Raw genomic sequence first — 23,548 nt, forward strand, 5'->3', positions numbered from 1 at the left:
CAATTTATCAGATTCTTGCGCTCTGAAAAGATGATTAAAAAAGGATCTTCTCAACGAACAAGAACAATAAAAAACGCATACATGCAAATATTTTGATTTTCAAAAAAATGTTGAATTTCCTTCAAAGATGCTTTTCATAAAAATCATCTCCTCCAATACCATCATCGATGCCTTGAAGTCGCTGTCTCGTGCAACCTCTCAAAATAATATCGCCCATTCTGCAGAAAATATTCGCTCACCGATATCAATTTTTAACAAGAAATATTTTTGTTCTTTCAAATCAAATGATCTGAATATCCATTACTTCAAACAAGAAAAAAGATTTATCGTTTTTTTCTTTCTTTGTTTGTTTGAAACGACTTGCCAAATAACACTAACAACGCAGAATGGTATAGCAACTTATGCTTTCATGATTATTTTGAGCTTTTGTTTTGCACCGATTTCTTCTTTCCAATGGTATCTGAAATCAAATCAAATGACGAATTTTCGTTGTTTTCTGGCTGCAATGCATTTTCAAAAATGCAGACAACGAGTAGAATCAAAAGATCTAATGGCTTGTGCTAATTGTTGCATTTGAATCCTTGATTGTTGAGATTTTATTTTTTATTTATATTTTTTGAAGATTTACTTTAAGAAATGGAATGTTGGACAGGAATTGCACAGAAAAGAATAATCGAAGATTTGAATTTACTAATTGAGGGGATGAACAAAGAAGAGTTCAATTTTGTTTGTACGGAGAAACTGTTCATTAAAATATCCAAAATGATCGTAGAAAAGAAAATTCAAGTGGAAAAAGCCATTCTGGTGTTGAAACACATGGGATATTTGAAAATGCTGAAAAGCATTAGCGGCTTAAGGAATGGTGCCTGTATATTGTGCGCGCGATTTGAGATTATGATTGAAAAGGAAGAGAAGAAAAAAAAAGAAAAGGATGAAAAGCTGCTATTAGATCTTTACGAATGCTGTCTTTTGCTTGAAGATGGAATTGTTTCAAAATTGTTGCAAGTCTGTGTGCCTTGCCTTCGGAAAGCCGCATCAAACAGAGAGGAAAACGAGGAAGTTCAAAAAGAAGTGGAAATGGCGTTGCTTGCTTTGAGCAACATTAAATATGATGCATGTGATATTCTATTTCAATTTTAGTATTAATGATTTTTTTTTATCAATATTTTTTTAGGAAGTGAGAAATGATCTGTATTTGAATGAGATCAAAGAGATCATCGTTTATCATCAAGAACTTTGGAATCTGATTCAACTTGCCTATCAGTCTGCTTGGGGTTTTTTGACTAACGGATTGCTTCACAATGCAAATTTGGAAGAAGTTATTGTGAATAATCTGCATTTTGTCAGAGAGGTGGGAGGAGAATTAGAGGAGCTGACAAAATGCGTGGATTGGAAGAGAGAGAAAGAAGAGAGAGGAAAAGAAGGCAAAGAAGAGATTTTAATATTGAAATGGCTCCAAACTTTGGGGAAATTTCTTTTCTACTGTCGATTGCGAAATGAAGAGTATTCTGTGCTTGTCGAAAGCATTGTGCAGGCATTTCGAGCAGCAAAGGATAATTACAGAGACATTGTCAGCCAGTACATCAAATCATTTTGTTTTTCTGTGAATAACAGAAATGTGAAAGTTGAAGGCTTGCTGAAGAGCTGTTGAAGCTGTTTTGGAGGGGATGCAGCGGCCAGCGTTGGATGATGAAAATGCGTTTAACTGCTTGATATTCTTTACGAATATTTCGAGGCGATTGAAAGGGCAGACAAATAACGAAACAGACGAAGCGTACAGAAAGGCAATCAAAAGGAAAGCGCTTGAAAAGATGGAAGAAGAAGGATACGAAGATATTGTTACAAGCTTTTATAATAATCTTTCAATAGTTGATGATGAAGAGATTGGAGATCTGTACAAAGGCATCGAAAATGACTTTGTGAATATTTGAGGAGAATAAATTCTTTTCGACATTTCACTCTGAATGAATATTTTTTTTATTGCTTCATTTCACAAAAAAGAAATCAAAGAGCAACTTGAACTTTTATTTAAGATACTTTTTTATCATTTATTCATTACACACGACTGAACAGTAAAAAAAATTAAATTTAAAAGATTTTGCCACGAAATTTATCTGGATTATTTTGATTGAAAAATAATCTTCAAATTTGCACAAAATGTCAGTTTTTTTTCATTTTGTTTTTCCACAGGTGTGAGTCTTTTTCTTCATTTGTTGATGAACAATTTTGAGTGAATAGTCAATTTATTTTTCATCAAAATACATGGATGCACAAAAACGAAGTTGATGTTCGTTTTTTTTAACCACCATTAATTATTCAAATTTGGAAAAATTTTTTTTCGAAATTTGTCAACTTCTAATTCAAAATTTAATTAATTGAGTATTTTTTATTAAAAAACTTTGTTGTATTAAGCATTCCATTGTTTGAGCGTTGAAAAGTGAAGAAAATATTATTTTCAGCCAATATTCGAAATAACGATGAGAAAACGAACATCAAATAATATTATTTATCAATAAACATGAATTTTTCTTCATTTTCATAAAAAACATATGGAAAACGAAATTTTTAATAAAAATTTTGCCTATCATCGATAAATTAAGTTTTATTCAACAATAACATGTTATTTCCATTTTTATATATTCGAAAGATCAATAAAAAACAAATGAAGAATTCTGAAAGTTCACATATGGCTTTATTCAATTGTAAAAAAAATATTTTTGTTTTCAGCATCTTGCATTGATGCAAGCAATATATTTTGATAGAGTTATGTGATATCAAACAATGAAAAGTGAAATTATTTGAAAATTATCAGATTTCCATGATGATAATTTTTTTTTGAAAAATCAGCAATATTTGTGTTTATTAACAAATAATAAAAATCTGGGTACAAATTCTCGTCTATATTTCGAATATTGAGTGAATATAATATTTTCAATATTTTCTGATATTCAGCCAAAAACCATTTTTTCACAAAAAAAAAAAATTTTTTTTTTTAAATACTCAATTTTGTTAATTTTGAATAAGAAGTTTGCCAATTTCGAATAATAAATGATGGGCATTAATGAACAATATGGTCATGTGAGTTTTTGATATTTTTGGGATAGATGCATCGGAAATATCAAACAAAGCATGAGAATGTTGTTTGTTATGAACTGAAACTTATTTATGTTCAAAAAAACAAAAAATTATTTTTCAAAAATTTAATGGAAAGACAAATATGTTTTTCATTATGGAGAATATTCGGAAGCACTATCTCCATCACCAGCACCATCTGAATAATCTTCTTCTGTTTTTTTTATCTGTCTCATTCTCATCATTTCCTGATATATCTTCAATAAAAGGCACATCTTCGTCAATTTCATCATCATCATCATCATCTTCTTCTTCTTCTTCTTCACGTTCCTTTTCTTCTGTTTCTTTTTCTGGTTTATATTTTGAAACATGCTGCATAAGTTCCAAATAAACTCAATTTCATTGAGGATTTCACCAAATACATTTCGATATGATCAGAAATAAACTTATTTCTAGTACCAAAACGTGGAAAAGACGCTCTAATATGTGACCATAGGCCATCAATCGTGTTTGTGCATGCATGAGTCTCTTTGTTCACACATTCTTTCCTATGACAGACGATTTGATGCCCGAATCCAATCGTTTCCAAACATGAATACGCTCTCCATTCGTCTGAAATGATCATTGTTTTCGGCAGAATGTGTTTTTAAATTATAGGGATAATTGTATTTCTTTTTCTATTCGGCACAATGGTCAAAAAGCGAGATCCTGCCCCTCCACCTTCGAGCCTTTCAACGCCACCAAATATCCATATCTGATCCTTCTTTCTCCCTCTTCCATATTTTCGCTTTCTTTATATCGCCTCTTCAAAATCAACGATCTTTCCTTCTCCACCAACAACTATCAGTGTAGAATTCCATAATTTTGAACAGCACACACGAATGACGCTCCCCCAAAATCCCACTATCTTTTTTCCAACTCCTGAATAGTTGAAATCGTAGTTATTGGAATTTTGAGCCAGTAGTACAAACAAATAAAGAATGTTGTTCTCAATGGAGTCTTCATATTTTCAAAAAAAGTATTGTTGTTAACTGATGATTATTCTGTACTTATCGGGCACTTCCAAAATCTGCAGTTGGATGCTGTCTAATAGCAATTCTTTTAGATTTAATGTTTTAGGCATATAGGGACTTTATTTTTCAGAACATGAGTGAGAAACCAAGTCCACGTTGAATACTCATTATAGAATACCTTATTTTGATCAGAAATGCTTTCTGTTCCAAAATGAAAAGGAACAAGTTCCATTTTTTTATTTCGATCAAACCCTTAAATTCAGATATCGCATAAAATACAGGACATCGCACAAAATACCGGACATGATCGATATCTGTATTTGAAAAAGAGAGATTTTTCAAAAAGTTATATTATTGTTACAAACAATTTCCGTTGAAAAAAAAACACCACACAACAACAGTATAATTAATGAGAATTGCCTTTGTGATGAAAAAATGAAAAATCTCTTATGACCATATTGAACACTTAAACAAAATGTTGTATCACATATTTGAATTAAAACTAATGTGCGTTGCAGCGATTTTTTTATTTTTAATGATGAACCACAGTTCATAAAATTATTAACTGTAATGTAATTCTTTCGATTTATATCGGATGTTCTCGTTGTGAATAAAAAATGATATTCGATATTTTTCGGGGAGTGTGATTCTTTTCTGAATAACGAACTTATTACAAATAAGTCGCAGTTATTACGGATAAGAAGCATTTATTACAAGAATAACACATGATATTTGTCAAAGAGCAATTCTTTTAATGGAAACCAATGTTCATTGAGAAATATTGATGTTTCTGGAGATTATTTGATTTTTTTTAAAAAAAACAACAAAATAAACATTCACATATATGCAAAAAACGATGGATAAAATTTGAATATTAGACCGTTTTTTATTTTCACGAACGAAAATTGATTCATTTTTTTCATTAAAAAAGGATTGTTCACAATATTATAAACAAATGAAATCAATTAAATAATGAAACGCCTTCACCGACTGATGGATTTGAAAGTTTTTTCATTAACTCACAACTATTTTATTTAATTGATATCCAAAAAATTCAGGGTAATTACAAGAAAGACTGACTTGTTAGGATTATTTTTATATTTATCAGAAAAGAAGTTAGTTTTGTTGAAAAAATGAGTCATTTCAGGAACAGCATAGATGTTTCAATCAACATCTTTTTCTATTTATAATATCTTGTTTGTTTTTTGTAATTATTATTTTTTACGAAACAATTCACAGTTATAATTAATTATCAATTGAAACTTAAAATAAAGTTCGACAAAAAAATATACCGCCATCGTTTTTTTTTTATTTAATAAATACGAAATTTGAAACAATAATTCGATGAAAACAATAAATATATTTTATTGTTTATTTTGAATATTCGAAAATGATTTAAAAATTTTATCAAAAAATATTGACAAATATGAAACATTATATAATTTGTTTTTTCTGCTGAATTTTGTTATTGCTGGGGAGCAATATTCGAAAAAAAGAATACAAGAGCATTTCAAGACGCATAAATTATTAAGTAGATAGAAAATTGATGAGAAGTTTGCATGAATATGGAAGCGATTGCTCGATTTTTTCTGAAATGCAACTTTCTACTTCTTTTGAACGAATGGCAAATGGAAGAACTGTTCAATGGAGCGGAACTGTAATAAAAATTCTTTTGGACGGATATGTTCTTTTATTGGAGGATTCACAAAATCCTCTAATACCAAATCAAGTCTATTTTAAAGTTGACAAAAATGTGGCTGGGAGGTGGTATGAATCATTTACGATGGGACTATTAACGTATTTCCAAGGTATTGTGAGGGCATTGAGCCCGTCAGTCATTGTCGAAGCTATTCCATTTGATGCCAATAGAAAGATTGACATTGTGGATTCTTTTCCTTCGTTTTGTGAACGTTTTATGGAATTAACTAAATATTCCATTATCAATACTTTTGAGAGAAATTGGAGAGGTAAAAAGTTAAAACTTATTGGGACAATTTCAGCTGTCGTTGAAAATCCCTCTTTTTGCACCAAAGACTTAATTTTACTATTTAAACTTCATCCTGTTGAGATGTTTGGTTTGCTGCATACTATAACGTGCTCTAATAAATTATATTCCTAAATTTTTATTTTAACCCCCTCTCCCCATTTCCTTCTTCCTCTTTTTTTATTTGTTTAATGATGGGATTTTGATTCAGACTCTCTACGTTTTTTCCCTGAGCCTGTGATGATTATTATTCCGCATGATTCAAAGGCAGAGCAATATTTCTGTGCACTGTTGCAAAAGAATGAAGGTATGCATATTTTTTTTCATGCCTAAGAAAGAATTTGATATAACTTTTACATTCATGAAAATTTTATTGCTTATTTATTTATTTATTTATTGAAAATTCAAGCGACCGAAGTTGTTGTCGAGCTTACAGCCACTTGCTTAAACTGCGTGCCTCAGCATCAGTTTTTGGTGTCTGACGTTTCTTTCCCTTGGATTCCATCTTCTTCTGAGTGTTCGCTGCTGAACAGCTTCATTCCTCCTCCTCCTTCTTCTTTTCCTTCTTCTTTTCCTTCTTCTTCTTCTTCTTCTTCTTCTTTTCCATATGACTCATCTTTTCCTTCTCCTTCTTCATACAATTCTTCTTCTTCTTCTTCCTCTTCCTCTTCTTCTTCTTTGCCTGTAACTTCACCATTTTCGGCTTCCAACTTTTTCTTGCAAAATTACCCGCCTGCTTCATCATCATCATCATCATCATCATCTTCATCATCATCATCTTCTTCTTCTTCATCTTCCTCTTCCTCTTCCTCCTCCTCTTCTTCTTCATCAATTCCTTCCTCTTCAAAAAAACCTTCTTCTTCTTCTTCTTCTCCTCCTCCTCCCATTTCCCTTATTCAACATTTAATAGACTATCTTCCTTCAGATTTTCAAGATTTTCCAATCAAACAAAACAAAACAACGAAAATTTCCGAACGCAAAAAAGATAAATTGCTTGTTGAGAAGATAAAAAGACCAAAAAGTGCAGACCTTTTGAAAAGAGAGAAAGAAAACGGATTTTTATGCCCTTTGCTCAACCAGGTGCGAATGAAAGAAATTGTGCTGGTGATTTTTATTTGTGAGGAAGGGAAAAAGAATGAAAGGATTGAAAAGTTGTGATTATTTTCTTGTTTGTTGTTAAAGGTTATGTGCTTTTCTTTATTAATTGCATTGTCTATCAGAAATTTAGTGTCTTTTATTTTATTTTTTTATGTTTATCTTACTGCTTAATTTTCTTCAATATTCTAATTGATAAAATTTCAATCTTTGCATTTCTTTTATCCGTTTTATTTTTGTTTATCAAAATATTTTCTTTTCTTTTTTCTTTTTTCCTTTAAATTTTCCCTCCTCAAATAAGCTTATGTGTGAGCCCTGTGTAGCACCAGATGGGTGTCTATATGAAAGAGTTGCAATTGAAAGCTTTGTGGAAGAATTTCACATGTCGCCTTTGACATTCGAGCCGATGGACAAGTCATTTGTGAACGATGCGATGGTGAAAGAAAAAATATTCAGTGTGCGAATATGAATACAATTGAGGAAATGAGAGAGAGAGAGAGAGAGAGAGAGAGAGAGAGAGAGAGAGAGAGAGAGAGAGAGAGAGAGAGAGAGAAAGACAGAAGTTAGTTGGATTTAAAGAGTGAAAGTGGAATATGACATATGTGCTATTATGATTTAGTTTATTAATAGAAATTAGTAATAATAATCTTGGTGAAACATGATGAATTTATTATTATTTGTTATTATTTGTCATCTTTTGACATCTTCATCTTCTTATAAATACTTTCTTTAATATTATCAAACATTTATTTATTTATTTATTTATTTATTTATTTATTTATTTATTTATTTATTTATTTATTTATTTATTTATTTATTTATTTATTTATTTATTTATTTATTTATTTATTTATTTATTTATTTATTTATTTATTTATTTATTTATTTATTTATTTATTTATTTATTTATTTATTTATTTATTTGGATGTTTTCAGTTTACACATCAGAATTTCCTCATAGGCGTGCCACTTACAGCGATTACTACAGCCAGAAAGGCACAGACAAAGGTTTGCAGTTCATTTTTGATAAAGGCGCATAAAATTTCTCTGATAATAATATTGTCTTTGACAATTTTATTTTATTTTACTTTTTTTTGAAAATAAATTTGAATAAAATCAACGCAAACTTGGCGGGATGATAACGAACGCACAACTGAATGCAAAACTTGTCATGACGTTGAATCATTTTCAGTGGGACAGGAGATGAAGAACTACATCTGCAACCATCCAGACGAATTCTTCCCTCACCTTTTCATTCAAAAATACGTGAAGTCCCAATTCAAAGAGCAAAATGAAGGCAAAAAAGGAAAGGATATTGACAACCAAAACAAAGAAGTGAACAAAGACCCTCCAAAACGACAATACGAGGCATACGACGATGGCACAGATACAAAGCAGCCGAAAGGGAACTATCCGCAATTTCCTCCTCTTTCTCGTTTTGGACAGCTGGAGAAGCGAAGACTGCCTGGAAACATTGTCTTGTCAAACAGAAAACAGAGTGTGGACTTGCTGTTTCCGCTGAAGGGGGCGTTTGTGGTTGTGAAGGAACACGGGAGACAGCCGTGGAGTGTGACGATCAACGGAGGCAATAGAAGAGCTGGGGCTGATAAAACAGGTTTGGATGCATCGAGGGCGGAAGATGAAGACTTTTTTATAAGTTTAATTTTTAATAATAAAAAGCTAAATATTAAAATTTTAAACACACATGCATATTTCTCTTTCATTGCTCATTTATTTTCATTTTCATTTCAAAATTCTTCCACAGCCCCATCTTCTTCCTTCCACAAGATGCAGTTGATTGCAGATGAGTCACGTATGCCCATGTTGTATTACGTGTTCCATTTGTGGAGAGACCCTCTCCCTTACGAGTTGTGCAGCCTTCCCTTGCATCTCTTTGACGAAATGGTTTGATTTTTGAGGAATATTTTTTATTTTATTTGATTTTATTTATTAATTTTCTTATTTCCTTTCCTTTCTTTCTTTTCCAACTTTCTTTCTTATTTTTTATTAACACTTTCAATTTTATCTCAATCTAAATCCAACTAACTTCTCTCTCTTTCTCTCTCTCTCTCTCTCTCTCTCTCTCTCCACAGAAAAGCGAAGCTCTCCTTCTCCAAGACCTGCACTGCCGCTTCATCCCGTTCTGGTCCCTTTCCAATGCCCAGCACTGGTTCCGTGCGGAGTTTGCGAATGCGACCGGCTTCCGCTTTCCAGTCAACAGCGGCGATGCTCTTTTGGATGAAGAAGGAGACGAAGGGGACGAAGACTTGTGCAGTGACATTTCAGACTTCAGTGGAAGCGATGAAGAAGGAGGAGGAGAAGGAAGAGGTTTTGATGACGAATCAGATGTTGACTGGGACGAAGCATACGGGATGGAGGCGTTTGCATTGGCGACCGAAGAAGAGAGGAAGAAGAAGAAGAAGAAAGAGCAAAGAGAAGAAGACAACTGGTGGCAGTTTGAGTTCGCATACGACATGAGGGTGCAGCAGTTCCTGAACGATGTGGTGGCGATGAAGCCAATCACAGATACAGATTTGGCGAATCAGTTCGATGCACTCACAGCAGGAGGAGGTGCTGGTGGTGCAGCTGGTGGTGCTGTTCAGAACGAAGCTGGCAAGAAAGCAGAGGGAAAAGTGAAAGCTCTGACGCCATCACGAATAAGAGCTGGGTCGAATGTGCTGTCGCTCATCAGAAAACTGCTGGGGACGCAGCGAAAACTGTGGGCGGTGCCACATTTGTGCCGGAAATTCAACCAAATTCTGGGGAATGAGTATCTTCAGATGGAAGCACTGACAAAAGAGAATGCAAACCGGCTCATCCCCGACATCACATACAAACTGGTGAACTTGACAATCAACATGACGCCCCCTTCCATCGACCGTTTGTTCGTGTGGAACGAAGCTATTCGCACGCAGCTCATCTTCCACGCCTTCAACACACAGCTGGAGGTGTTGGAAGAACACGACGACATGTTCGCCCTCGTTCAAGACAACGTCAACTCCACAAAGGCACTCACAAACTACCCAAACGCACAAGTCGCTGCCGTCTTCCGCTGCCACCGCCCTGACGACGAGTACCGTTTTGTGCCTTGTTCGCAGCTGCAGAACCGGCTTTATCTGTGGCACGGCTCACCCAACACGTCGTGGCTGTCTATTTTGTCTCAAGGATTGCAGTCACCAGGTGAGCTGAGTGTGACGTCGAGGGGGGAGGCAGACAAACAGAACTATGGTGTGTTCTTTGGGGACATGTATGCGAAGGCGTTCTGCTATTCGATGAAGAAAGGTGCGCCTCCTTCGCAGACGGTGACATTAGCCCTGTGTGAGGTGGCACTGGGTGATGAATACAAACGAGGGGCAGCTGTTCAGGCCAAAGGATACTATCACCACAGAGTGTATGGGACGATGACTCCTGACAAGACGAAGTTTGTGCGGCTGGAAAAGGGGCTGGCGATGCCAATGGGTCCGGAAAATGCAGCGGCAGGGAGGGTTTATAATGAGTATATTGTGCACAAACCAGAGCAGATTATTATCAGATATCTTGTGCGTGTCCATTTGTGATGGTGATTCTGTTTCTATTTCCATTTCTATTCCTTTCTATTTATCTTTTTTTTTTTTGGAAAATAAAAATAATTGTGGATTTACAAATGAAATTTTATGTGTTTTTGCTTGGTTTTTTTTTTTTTTTTCCCTCCTTTTTGCAAAATTTTTCTTTAAGATTTCTTATTTTTGATGAAAGGTTTGGAAATATTTAAGCCTTTTTTTCTTTTTGTTTGTTAACGCGTTCATCCTCATATAACTTGGATATGATTCAATAGTTTCATAACATTGCAGCATTGATATTGCCTTATTTTTTTTTCCAAATACAAAAAATAAATATGAGACACTTTTATATTATGGAAGACAAACTAATCAACGGAGGAGTAAACAATACACCTCAACATCGAATTAAAAAAGCATACCTCTCAATGAAAATTTTATTCCATATAAATTCCTCATTCATAAGAACAAATCTAAACAGAACTATGCATAATGGGAAAAAAAATCTAATTGCAGAAAAACATATACCATTGTAAATGCATTAAGTATAAATAGAATTCATAGCACATAAATATGTAATTAAACAAGCACAAACAACAAGAACAGCAACATAAAAAAAAAAAAAAACAACATTTTTAAATGGAAAGTTAAATTTGTTATAATCATCTCAAATAACATATTTCCCTCAAATAACAGTCCAGACAAACAATTCATAATCCCGTTGATGTGTAACCGAAAATGAAAACAAAAAAAAAATTAGGGGAATAATCAAACAGATAAAACAATCCTGTAATATCAATACGGTTTATTAAAAAAAAAAAGGTTCGCATTTATAAAATTTGATTAAATAAACTGAAACCTAAAAAATTAACCAAAAAACTAATCAAACAAAATAAAATCCTAATAAAATATTTTCATAAAAAGTTATGATTATGTTCAAAAATGAAAGAAAAGAAGAGAAGAGAAGAGAAAAAAGATGAAACAAAACTCCATAATCTTCAAAACCCTCCTCTTCTGTTGATTCTTCTCTTCTTCACCACAAGATGCCCCTTCATCAGCGACTGCGGTTTGTTTGTCAGCCATTTTGTGCCCTTGTGAAATCTGCTCATCAAACTGGACAAAACATCACTGCCAAACTCCCTCTTCAAAAAAGAGTAAGCAATCAGCGGAAGGACACCCACAATGACACAGAGCAATAAACAGAGCCAGTTGATTGAAGAGCCCATCGAATGAAAAAGCTCAAAGAAATACGATTTGCTGAGGCGGAAGACGAGAGAGGCGGTGGACATAAACAGAACATAGAGAAGAAACGCAGATGCATGAAGGAGGTGGTTGATGATGGTCCAGTAACTGGAGGAGATGGGGTGGAGGGATTAGGAGAAGAAGAATGGATAAATGAAAAGAGAATATGGAAAAAAAGAAAGAATAAATTTGATATAATAATTAAAAAATTTTAAAAATATTATATTTATTTAGGTTTAATCCACATAAACTTCTTTTTCTTTTTTCTTTCTTTCTCTTTCTTTCTCTCTCATTTTCCTTTTCATACCAAGTCGTCCACGCAATTGTGATTGTCACCAGCACAATCGACGCGTTTGTGACATAACTGCCCATCACCCACAATCCGTCTATTTCCGGCCCAAAATGCACTTCCCCATATTTAATTCCAATCGCCGCGGAGAAATACGACAATACTCCGTGGAATATTCCGAGAACCGCCCAGCCGGCAACGGCCCAAATTGTGTAATGTTTGCCGGCGCCGGTGCTGGCTGAGCGGAAAGCGGAAGGGTGCTGTTCAAACAGCCAGTCGGGGGCTTCTTTGTCCAAAATGGCGACAGCAGCGATGGGAAGAGAGGTGAAGATGGTATTGAAAAGTGTGGTGTACCAAGAGTCGTACAGGATTTGGAGAGAAAAAGCAGAATAAAACAAGAAAATGAACGAAGGCGTGAGAAACGCGAAGTTTTTGTAGATGGAATATTTGATGAGTTTTGCCAGTCGGTACATGTTATTTCTCCCATGCACCACAATCAACCTCTTCACAAATCGGAATTTTGCGAGGGCGAAATCAGCCACTTGCGAAGCTTGTGCACCTTCGAGTCCTCTTATTCCCACGCCGACGTGTGCTTCTTTGATCATTGAGACATCATTTGCACCATCGCCTATGGCAAGTGTGGTGACTCGGCGGTGGGTCTTGACCATGCGAAGGATTAAAGCCTGGGGATGGATAGAGGGATGTGAGAAGAGAAAGAGAAAGAGAAAGAGAAAGAGAAAGAGATAGAGATAGAGAGAAAGAGAAAGAGAAAGAGAAAGAGAGAAATAAATAAAGAAGAAGAAGAAAAGTAAAAACATTCAAAAATAAATTAATAATCAAAACCTTCTGCATTGGAGCAATTCTACAGCATATAACAGAGACACAGCATTCAGCCAGCAGCAAAAAAAGAGAAATAAAAGTTTCAGACGAGACAATCATGTTGATCACTGTCCCATCCACAACAAGAGCTGCATGTTTTGTTATTTGCGTGCTATTTTCATTGAATTCAAAAGAAGAAAGAATTTTTTCCTTCTTATTTTTTCCTCTTTCTCTTTCTCTTTTTTTCTTTCTCCTTTTCTTTTCCTTCTCCTTCTCCTTCTCCTTCTCCTTCTCCTTCTCCTTCTCCTTCTCCTTCGTCATTTTCCACTTAATTTTGCATTCCTTCATCTCCTTCTCGACTTCTTCATCATTCAAAACCTCTTTCCATTTCTTGTCTTTCTTCAAAATATTTTTGATTTCTGTTTGCGAAACACCAAATTGGCACAGCAACATTATCATCTTCAGCAGCAGAGAGAAACAAAGTGCATCTTCTGATTCATTTTCAGGGGAAGAGGAGGAGGAAGAGGAAGAGGAAGAGGAAGAGGAAGAAGAAAATGAAGAAGAAGAAGAAGAAATTGAGTTTTTCTTTGAAACTTTCTTGTTTTCTTTTGGAATTAAAGGCTCACTTAATGAAGATTTGCGTCTATTGTCAGCATCTTCATCGAATTTCAATGAAGAATCCAATGAAAACTCTTTTTTATTCTCCTTCATTTGAACAGAGCAACCAACTTCATCATCTTCTTTCCCTGAATCCAAAGTGGAAGATGAAGAAGAAGAAGAAGAAGAAGAAGAAGAAGAAGACAATCTTTTTTCCGTGCTTCTTCTCCTCTCCTTCGTCAACCTCCTCAGATTCCTCCTCTTCTGCTGCAGTTTTGCCTGCTTCTCCACAGTCAGTGCAGGAGAGGTGAGATAAACAGGGTCTGTGTTCTGGTGGAGCAGGTGACATGCATACCCAACATTCACTGCTGTGTCTATCTTGTCCCCAGTGAGGATCCAGATGCGGATGCCACACTGGGAAATAGAAAGGAAAGAAGGAGAAAGAGAAGGAAGAAAGGAAGAATATTTATTGAAAGAATGATAATGATAATTATAATTGAATTAATGAAACATAAATAGAATTGATTCAAAAGCAAAATACAAAAAAAGAATTTAAATCTTCTTTCTTTCTTCTTCTCTCCCTCCATCTCCTTCACACCTCCGTCAGAAACTCCACCGTCTCCGCACATTCATCCTGCAGCTTGTCTTCCACTCCTGTGCACCCCACCAGCTCCAAGTTCCTCTCCAGCCGCCCAAACGACGCCTCAATTTTCTCCTCCCTCTTCTCCATCGCTGCCTCTGCTTTCCTTTGCCCTTTCATCCACACTGCAAAATCCTCTTCATTTATCGTCTTTGTGCAGACAACAAGTGTTCTCAGCCCTTCTCTTGAGAAGGAGTCAACATCTTGGCACACTTTTTCGTGGGTCATTGATTGGCAATGGAGGCATTCGGTGTATGCAGAATAGGATGTGCGAAGAGAGGAAATTAATTGGGGAGAGAATGAGAAAGAAGAGGAAGAGGAAGAGGAGGAGGAGGAGGAAGAGGATGATAATGATGATGAAGATGAAGTTGGTGGAGTAGCTAATAAAGAAGGAGGAGATAAAGAAGAAGAAGAAGAAGAAGACGAAGAAAAGTTATTTTTCAAAGCAGAATTTGGAAAAGAAGTGACTTTTGGCGAAAGAACAGAGGCAACTGGAGAGCCAAAGTTCTGTTTGAGAAGAGGAGGAGTAGCGATTGGTGCAAAGGCACCACCAAACACAGAAGTTGGAAGGAAAGAGGAAGAGGAAGAGGAAGAAAATGAAGAAGAGGAAGTGTTTGATTGCTTTAGAGGTTGACGAAGCGATGACCAATAAAATGTTTGAGGAATATTTCTCGAAGAAGAAAAAGAAGAACTTGAAGATGAATTATTTGAAGAAGAAGCAAAAGAAAATGAAAATTGAGGAGTTTGAGGGTTATTTGGAGATAAACTAGACAAACTCAGTTTGTCTGCTTCAACAGCAGTTGGCTCAATGTAAGGCTCACTTATTTGTGTTTGCCTGTTTTCCTCAAAAAACAAGGTGTAATCATCAACTCCCCAAAACTCATCAGATAATTCATCATCGTCTTCTTCTTCTTCTTCTTCTTTGTTTTCTCCTTTATCTTCATTGTTCTTTTCTTTCTCTTTCTCTTCTTTTCCTCTTTCTTCTCTTTCTTTTTGTTTGTTTCCAGTGTATCCTTCTTCCAATGGATTGTTCTGCTGTGTGTCTGAAAGCACCTCCCTCACAAACGCCAAATCCTCTGGTGAAAGTTGGCTTTCCATCATTTCTCTGTTTCTTCTTTCTCTTTCTTCTCTTTCTCTTTCTTCTCCTCCTCTTTCTCCTTCTCCTTCTCCTCTTTCCTCCCCAACCCCCATCATCTTCCTAATTGCCTCTCTAATCATCCTCCTCACCCTCCCCTTCCTCCTCTGCACCCTCTCTTTGGAAGTCATGCAAAGAGGCAAGAGAGCATTGTCTGCTCCTTTGCTGTACAACCTGATCGACCCATCAGGCAGCCTCACCACAACACTCATCCTTCTCCTCTCTGAAGAAAACGGAAGAGAAGCAAGAATCTCAAAGCGCAAGGGAAGGCCAGCCACATCAACATCAGCGTGGAGAAGAGAGCGGGAGACGAAAGAGAGCTTGGCAGAGGAAAGACTGTTGAGAAGAGCGATTTCATCGGGGGAGGTGGATTGGTAGGTGAGAGGGGAGAGAGAAGAAGAAGAGGAAGAGGAAGAAGTGGAAGAAGAAGGGAAAAGAGGAGGTAGAATGGAAGAGGAAGCGGAAGAAAGAATGGATAAAGGAGCAGAAGAAACAGAAGAAACAGAAGATGAAGAAGAAGTTGAAGATACAGAAGAAGAGTCCAAGTTCGCAACAATTGGAGAAGAAGGGTTGAAATGAAAGGGGTAGTTCAAAGGAGATCCAACAGAAACAGAAGCAGAAGGAGGAGAAGGAGGTGGAGGAGGAGAAAGAGGAACATCTGAGTTGATCGATTGAGGAAAAGAATCGCAAAATTCATTGAAATTGCTTTTGTTTTTGTCATTTTTGGAATTTTTATTGTTGTTTTTCCTGTTTTGCTGCAAAGAAAGCGAAGAAAAACTGCCAAAAGACGAAGAATCGTTTGGCTCTTCCGCCTCCAAATCAAACGGAGACGCAAAATGCGTCTCAAATTCGTTTTTCCCCTCAAAATCTGCATTTAAAGAAAGCAATTGACTCAAATTCTGCTCAAAATACATTTTCCTTCCCACCTCCATACCTATTGTCCTCTTCTCCCCCTTCGCCTTTTGCGAAGGGGTAGAAAGCAGCTTCTGCAACACAGCTGAAATTCCTTTTTTCCTTTTTCTCTGTTTTAATTGCGTGTTTTTCAAGTTGTTGTTCATTTCGGGGACGCCATCGTGGCACAAAAGAAGGCAGTTGATGAAGTGGAAGGAGTTGTATTCAGAAGAGCCTGGAAGAAGGAGAAGATGAGAGAGAGAAGAGGAAGAAGAGGAAGAAGAGGAAGAAGAGGAAGAAGAGGAAGAAAGGGAAGAGGAAGAAAAGGGAGAAGAGGAGGGAAAAGAAGAAGAAGAGGAGGAGGAGGAAGAATCGATTGGTGATTGAATTGGAGGTGAAAGAGGATAAATGGAAGAAGAAGAAGAAGGAGAAGGAGAAGGAGAGGTTGATGAAGAAGAGCTAAGAGGGAAAGGAGGAAGAGGAGGAGAAGAGGAAGAAGAGGAAGAATTTAAACTTGAACGAGCAAGCAACACACTACGAACTGCGATTGAAGCTGAATTGTGAGGTGAATTCGAAGAAGAAGAAGAAGGAAGAGAAGAAGAAGAAGAAGAAGAAGAAGATGTTGATAGAAAATCATTAGAATCTTCATTTCCTTCCTCGTTTCTCTCTCCCTTTTTGTTCTTTTGCAGCTCAAAAGCAGAAAACTTCAATTGCACTTTTGAAAGCCCACTAAAACACAGTTCTTCATCTTCGCCCAAATCAAATGAAACTGTTTTGTTTCTCTTTTTCTGCTTTTTTTCTTCGCTTTCAATCGAATTTTTGATTTTTTCTTGTTGAAAAATTGCATTTTTTCTTTCTTCTTCATCATCTTCATCTTTTTCTTCATCAATTTCTTCTTCATCTCCTTCTTTCTCTCTCCTTCTCTCTTTCGTTCCATTTCTTTTCTCTTTCATTCTTCTTGCTAATGTAGGCTCAATTGGCTGTTTAAGTGAAGAAATTACAGAAGAAGAAGGAGAAGGAGGAGAAAGAGGAGGCGAATATGGAGGAGTTTCTATTTGATTGTGAATGGCATGAGAAGAAGGAGAAGAGGAAGAAGGAGAGGAAGAAGAAGAATTAAATGAAGAAGAAGGAGAAGAGGAGGAAGAGGAAGAAGAAGAAGAAAATATTTGAGGAGGTGTATTTTGCGAAGGAGAAGATGGGATGTGGAAAATTCTTCTTAAAATAGACAGATGAAGAGAAACATAAGAGTCAGCAAGAGAAGAGAAAGGAAGAGAATTATCAAATGGAGAAGAAGAAGAAGAAGAAGAAGAAGAAGAGGAGGAGGAGGAGGAGGAGGAGGAAGAAGAAGAAGAAGAAGAAGAAGAAGAAGAAGGTGATAAAGGAGAAGGAGGAAGAGGAGGGGTAGAAGAAGAAGATAATGAAGCAGAAGAAGGAGACGAAGAAAGGAAAGAAAAAGGCTTTTTCAAAGAAGAAGAAGAAGAAGAAGAAGAAGAAGAATCAATAACATCAGTAAATGTGGCTAATGTATCAACCGACTTAATTGTGCAAAGATCGCTTTCAATTTCATCTTTGTCTTTGTTTTCTTCATTTTCCCCTTCTTTTTTCCCTTCTTTTTCCTCTTTTTCCTTCTCATTTCTGTTTAAATTTTGAATTTTCTTTGTTTTTTTGTTTGTTTTATTTTCGACTTTAACTTTTGGGCAATCAAAAATATTTCCTCCGACTGAACACAATTTGAACTCCATCACATTTGCTGTCAATGTCCCTGTCTTGTCAGAGAAGATGTGTTGCACCTGAGAAGAAGAGAAGAGAAGAGAAGAGAAGAAGGAAGGAAGGAAGGAAGGAAGGAAGGAAGGAAGGAAGGAAGGAAAGAAAGAAAGAAAGAAAGAAAGAAAGAAAGAAAGAAAGAAAATGATGAATAATAAATTAAATAACAGAAAATGAAAAAAAAAAGATAAAAAATTTTTTATTTTACAAAATAACATCGCAATATTTTTGTTCATTCCTAAATATATTCAAATAAATAAATAAAAACTTCCCTTCTTCTTCTTCTCTTCTCTTCTTTCTTTCTTTCTTTCTTTCTCTCCCTCTCTCTTCTCAAACACTCACTTTATCGCTTTATCACCTTACACCCATCAATAACCCCTTCACTTCTCCCTCACAATCCCCTCACAACATCCACACCATTCCCAGTTCTTCATTCAGCGTGGATGTTCGTACATTCATCCTTCCCTCTTCTCCCCTCTTCGCATCAAACATCTTCGTGTCCCACTCCAAAAAGATCGACTGGATAAAACGTGTCACTTCCAGCGAAACAAACAGAGAGATTGGAATGAGGTAGGAAAAGAAGACAAAAAAGGCGATGATGTTCAAGAAAAAGGAGGAAATGTTGCGATGTTTGAGGAAGAGATACGGATGGGTCATGCCTGGGGAATTCTGGAGAGGAGGAAAAAGAGAGAGAGAGAGAGTAGAGAAGAGAAAAGAAGAGAAGAGAAGAGAAAGAAATGAATAAATAAATAAATAAATATGTATAAATATTAAAAAAAAAGTTAATGTTAAACAATATTATATAAATAACTCAGTCTATTATAAAAATCATAAAAATCGTTTATTGTATTTCTCTTTCTCTTCCTCTCTCTTTCTCTCTCTTTCTCTCTCTCCCACACATTCCACCACAGCGCCGCCACATTCGACCCCACAATCAGACAGAACATCGCTGCCATCAGAAATCCCACGGTGTAATTGAGTTTTCTGTCTAAAGTGGATAAAGAAGACGGTCTTGTCTGTGAATTCAGCTGGACTTTACTCTCGTTCCCTGTGTAGACAACAAGCCCCACCGCATTCGGAGTGCATTTCATTGAGCAGCCCTTTAGAAGCAGCTGGACAGGGGTGATGGAGCATTCTGTGCTGTCTTTGCTTTCTTTCTCATTTTTGACATCTTTTTTTGATTTGAAATACTTGTCATTTTGAATGTTTTGAATGTTTTGATTGTTTTGCATGGTTTTCTCTCCAAATTCTGATTGCAATTCTTCCTCTTTCGAATAACTTGGTGGTGAATACTGCATAATTTGCGAGTTGTTCAACAAAACATCGCAATTTTCCTGCTTCGAAGGCTCAATCACAAATTTAGCTGCAAACTGGTTCAAATTTCTGTTCGGCGCTTGAAAAGTTATTTCTCCGCGGAGTTTTTTCAGCTGCTTTATTAAAGATTCCTCATCCAAAACTTGCTTAGCTTTCACATTTTGCGAAGGCAAAGAAGCATTGTCTTCGTGCTCATCAGGTTTTGACTCAGGGTTTAAAAACTGCATTCGACCTGAAATTTTGAGATGATAAAAATGCGATATCAAATTATATGGAAAAAATTATTTATTTAAAAGGTTTTTAAAAAATTAATGTATACACACCAACAATATCAAGGATAGATGGATGAGCTCTTTTAACTTTCAAGTTTGTCTCTCCATCTAAATTCATCGTATTGACATATGCTGTTCCGTTTTCTTCAGTTGAAGTAATAAGAACAATGTCAGCAGGGATCTCGTCATTTCTATTTGGTTAGATTGAAATGAAATTGTTAAAATCATTCTAAATTTAGAAAAGCATACGCTGATATAAGTACAAAATCTCCGACACTCAGTTTTTGTGTTTGTATAGTCTCAAATTTTGAGTTCCGCAAAGCTCTGACAGGCTTTTGATTTGTTTTTTTATCAGTTTTATGGCGTAAGTAATCTTCGTAAGCATCTTTCAGAGCACCCACAGAAAATATGAAAATAATAGGTAAAACTGCAGTAACTGGGTTATATACATTAACTCCAGGTCTTATGCGAGACATGCATATCGAAAAATTGCAATTATTTTATCAATAAAAAGATACATACAGCAGGTTCATGCACATTGATATCAAAAAATAAAAATTTGACACTTTCCTTAGTTGCTCAAAAAGGTTTTTCGGTATAAAATTCCACCATGTATATTTTGACGTTTTTATTCTATTATCACAGAACTGTTTCTTGGGTAGTGGTTGATGGCATGCAAATGACCTATCTTTAGCTTTGGTGCTCATTTTAATTGCGAATGCTATTGCAATTAAAAGTGATTTGTCAAAAGAAACCAAAAACTTACCAAGAGAAAATTATGATAAAAATGAAAAAAGTGAAGGGTTTGATCAATTTAATAAATATGTATTTTCAACTTTCAATATCCATTTGCCCAGAATTTTTATTCTCAATATCCATAGCCGTAGGTAATTCAGCTTCCTGCTGGTCCCAAGCAATTCGTAATGGGCTGTTCGGTGGTCTTTGAGCATCGGACGTGCAAACATCCTCTTCCATTTGTCCGGAATGCCTGCCGTGTCCACACCCGATTCCTGCACCGCACACGATTGAAGACAATCTCTTTCTCGTCTCTCTTTTCAGTGCAGCCATTTCGCTGCTGTTCTTCACGAAGCGTATGAGCGGCTTGGGGGCATTTGCGGAATAAGCGCCAAATGCAACAGGAGAAGGAGAAGGCGAAGGCGGAGGCAAACCCGCGTCGAATTGCAAGAAATGGAATTTTGGGATGATGTGCAGATGCTCCACGTGGCCAGACATCGGAGACGAGTCAGCTGTATGCCCTGTTTCATCACCAGAACCAGAGCCATATCCAGAATTATAGCTAGATTCAATCATATTTGAAGAAGAAGAAGAAGAAGAAGATTGAGACATCTCATTCATATCGCTTCCATGGCTTCCCTTCCTCTGCAGCCCATCTCTTCCTTCTCTTCCTTCTCTCCCCTCCCTCTTCTTCTGTGCCCTATCAAACCTCAGATGCGCCACTGCTCCCTTGTTGATCCAGCCGGAATAGTGAGCAGAGGAGAACACAGTCACACACCTCCCTTCCTGCATCACCTCAAACCCTTTCATCTTCGCCTCGTGCGAGCGGACGATGCACCGCAGGCCGCAGCGGTCGAGGAAGGCGTTGCTGATCGACTGGTCAAAAAGATACGTGCCTTGGCCTCGCTGGCTGCGGCGGGCTGGAGAATAAGGAGAAGCAGGGGAAGAAGGAGAAGGTGGGGATGAAGGGGATAATTGGTTGTGTGACAATGAAGAAGAAGAAGAAGAGGAATGAGAAGGAGAAGAAGGCGAAGGCGGCGACTGGCTAAGCATCTGCTTCAGCAGCAGGCGGGGGGACAGCATCGGATGCTCCAGTGAGGGCGGCTGCGAAGTTGGGTCGTTCCAAAGCACTTGGTGCATAATTCGTGTGGTGCGCAGAGAAGATGAGCGATCTCTACCAATCATCGCGGGCTCTGCTCCGCCAGACACGAGCTGCTGGGCAACGGGGTTAAGATACGTGTCTTGGCCTTCTGATTCTTCTCCTCCTTGTTCTCCTTCTCTCTTCTCAACTTCTTTCTCATCCATCTCACTTATTCCTCTCTCTCCTCCTCCTCTTCCATTCGCAGACACAGAAGACACATAATTCGCCTGCATCCCATTCGGCTCCCCTTTCCCCATCTCTTCTCCTCCTCTTCTTTCTCCTCCTTCTCTTTCTCTTTCTCCTCTTTCTCCTTCTCCTTCTCCATCTCCCCAGCTCGCCTCTGCCAGCCTGTGCCTCTTCCTCAGAATCTCAAACGTGTCCACACGCGCCACATCCGCCAGGCTCAGCCGTGGGTCGTCGATTCCCTCCGTCCCGCTGATCGGCAGCCCGCCGTGCACAAAGAACACTCCACGGCCGATGAGCGGGTCGTATCCAAAGAGCGATGCAGACACAAGATTGACGGGGGTGCAGATTGGTGAGGCGTTGGGGGTGAAGAGGAGAGAGGGAGAGGGCGGCTGGCTCGACGGGGAGGGCAGGCTGGGGGCTGCAGTGGAAGAGGAGAAGAAGAAAGGCGAAAGAGGGGGGAGGGGGGAGGGGATGGTGGGGCTTGGAGCTGACTGAGAATTTGGAGAGTTTTGGGTGTGTGCGGATGATCGGATAGAGTTCGGGGGAGGTGTTGTTGGCTTTAGCTTTGATGGCGACCAGCCAGCAGGAAGAGGAGGTTGTGGAGCATTTGAAGAGCCAACCAATGAAGATGGAAGAAGGGTGGTGTTGACAATATCAATTGAAGGGTAAACGACAGCAGCAAGAGGTAATGAGAAAAACACATGTAGAAAACAGTTGTAAACGTTTGTTGCTGAATAAAAATCCATTTCATCGTCTTCATCCGAAACAAATGAATATTTAGTAATTATTTCTTGGTAAAATCCGAAGTTCTTATGCAAAAGTGGCTCGGTTTCGTGATTGCCCATCAAGAGATGAACATAATTTGGATATAACAACTTATATGCACAAAGTAATATAAAAACTTCCACTCCATTTGTGCCGCGATCAACATAATCTCCAAGAAACAAATATGGATTTGTTGGAGACGGAAGACCATTAAGTAAAAAAATGGACATTAAACTCTCAAAATTACCATGTAAATCCCCAACGATCGTAAAAGGAATTTTGTCAATGGACTTTGAATTCTTTTTACTTGATATGGGGTATAAAAGACGTATAATTGTCTCCTGATCCTTCAGGAGTTGGCGAGTTTTATGAAGAATTGAAATCACATCTTTTTCGGGAATTGTACAACCAGAAAGTATTGCTTCACTAAGCTGTGTAAGCTGCTCAAGAGTTGTTGGAGGAAAAGAATCAAGTGTAGGTCTTGGCTGCAGTATTTTCTCTTGAGGTGAGAATCCTAAATTTAATTTGAATTTATGAATCAAAAACAAAAAGCAATAGCAAACTGTCTGAAAACAATGATGCGAGCCGATGCATCATAATCGGAATTACAAAACAGATTATTCCGGATAGCGGATTCAAAACATTCCTGTCAATTCAATTGGATCACTAAAACTATAATTTTTTTCTTTTCCAACAAAAGTCATAGTTACAAATGAAGTGTTCTTTTAAACAATAAAAGAAGTTTATTTTTTGAATGATTTTGAAATTGAAACTTTCATGTTCATGTTTTCAAACGAAACGAAAAAAATGAATTTTCCAAAAAAAAAAAAAAAAAAAAAAAAAAAAAAAAAAAAAAAAAAAAACCTCATTATACAAATAATTTTCTTTCGCTTGAACTTTGATCATCATTATATGGATGATCATTTTGGATATTTTAACTGTTTTCAGTGTGTTGATAATAAAAAAAGTGTTTTGTTATTTTATTGAATTTATTTTGTAAAATGCTTTTGTTTAATTATCATGTGAATATGACAGTTGGATATTTTCATCTGAATTTC

General features: G+C 36.8%; 5 protein-coding genes across 5 annotated transcripts; 2 read left to right on the forward strand and 3 right to left on the reverse strand.

The window, feature by feature from the left end:
* The first annotated feature begins 302 nt into the window (after positions 1 to 302).
* MONOS_18694 (uncharacterized protein) lies at positions 303 to 2,032 on the forward strand. Its single transcript, XM_067871737.1, has 4 exons — positions 303 to 389; positions 526 to 553; positions 623 to 1,113; positions 1,175 to 2,032. Exons 3-4 carry the CDS (start codon positions 637 to 639, stop codon positions 1,649 to 1,651), a joined length of 954 nt encoding a protein of 317 aa, XP_067719633.1. The 5' UTR covers positions 303 to 389; positions 526 to 553; positions 623 to 636; the 3' UTR covers positions 1,652 to 2,032.
* A 3,836-nt stretch (positions 2,033 to 5,868) lies between these two features.
* On the forward strand, positions 5,869 to 10,721 carry MONOS_3756 (uncharacterized protein; the record flags this gene model as incomplete). The annotated part of the gene is made up of 8 exons (XM_067873776.1): positions 5,869 to 6,160; positions 6,281 to 6,376; positions 6,479 to 7,149; positions 7,466 to 7,619; positions 8,101 to 8,172; positions 8,357 to 8,779; positions 8,930 to 9,069; positions 9,258 to 10,721. The coding sequence occupies 8 exons, from the start codon at positions 5,869 to 5,871 to the stop codon at positions 10,719 to 10,721; spliced, it is 3,312 nt and encodes a 1,103-aa protein (XP_067719634.1).
* A 977-nt stretch (positions 10,722 to 11,698) lies between these two features.
* Positions 11,699 to 18,446, reverse strand: MONOS_3757 (putative phospholipid-transporting ATPase IH; the record flags this gene model as incomplete). The annotated part of the gene is made up of 8 exons (XM_067873777.1): positions 11,699 to 12,050; positions 12,250 to 12,914; positions 13,075 to 14,061; positions 14,246 to 16,080; positions 16,201 to 16,290; positions 16,357 to 17,528; positions 18,346 to 18,403; positions 18,443 to 18,446. The coding sequence occupies 8 exons, from the start codon at positions 18,444 to 18,446 to the stop codon at positions 11,699 to 11,701; spliced, it is 5,163 nt and encodes a 1,720-aa protein (XP_067719635.1).
* Positions 18,447 to 18,479: 33 nt separating this feature from the next.
* Positions 18,480 to 20,202, reverse strand: MONOS_3758 (putative phospholipidtranslocating P-type ATPase; the record flags this gene model as incomplete). Its single annotated transcript, XM_067873778.1, has 5 exons — positions 18,480 to 18,746; positions 18,977 to 19,623; positions 19,715 to 19,854; positions 19,913 to 20,125; positions 20,186 to 20,202. The coding sequence occupies 5 exons, from the start codon at positions 20,200 to 20,202 to the stop codon at positions 18,480 to 18,482; spliced, it is 1,284 nt and encodes a 427-aa protein (XP_067719636.1).
* A 130-nt stretch (positions 20,203 to 20,332) lies between these two features.
* MONOS_3759 (putative phosphoprotein phosphatase 1) lies at positions 20,333 to 23,084 on the reverse strand (the record flags this gene model as incomplete). The annotated part of the gene is made up of 2 exons (XM_067873779.1): positions 20,333 to 23,004; positions 23,054 to 23,084. 2 exons carry the CDS (start codon positions 23,082 to 23,084, stop codon positions 20,495 to 20,497), a joined length of 2,541 nt encoding a protein of 846 aa, XP_067719637.1. The 3' UTR covers positions 20,333 to 20,494.
* Positions 23,085 to 23,548: the final 464 nt, after the last annotated feature.

Source organism: Monocercomonoides exilis (genome assembly GCF_001643675.1).
Source record: "Monocercomonoides exilis strain PA203 chromosome Unknown scaffold60-472593, whole genome shotgun sequence".
NCBI lineage: Eukaryota > Preaxostyla > Oxymonadida > Polymastigidae > Monocercomonoides > Monocercomonoides exilis.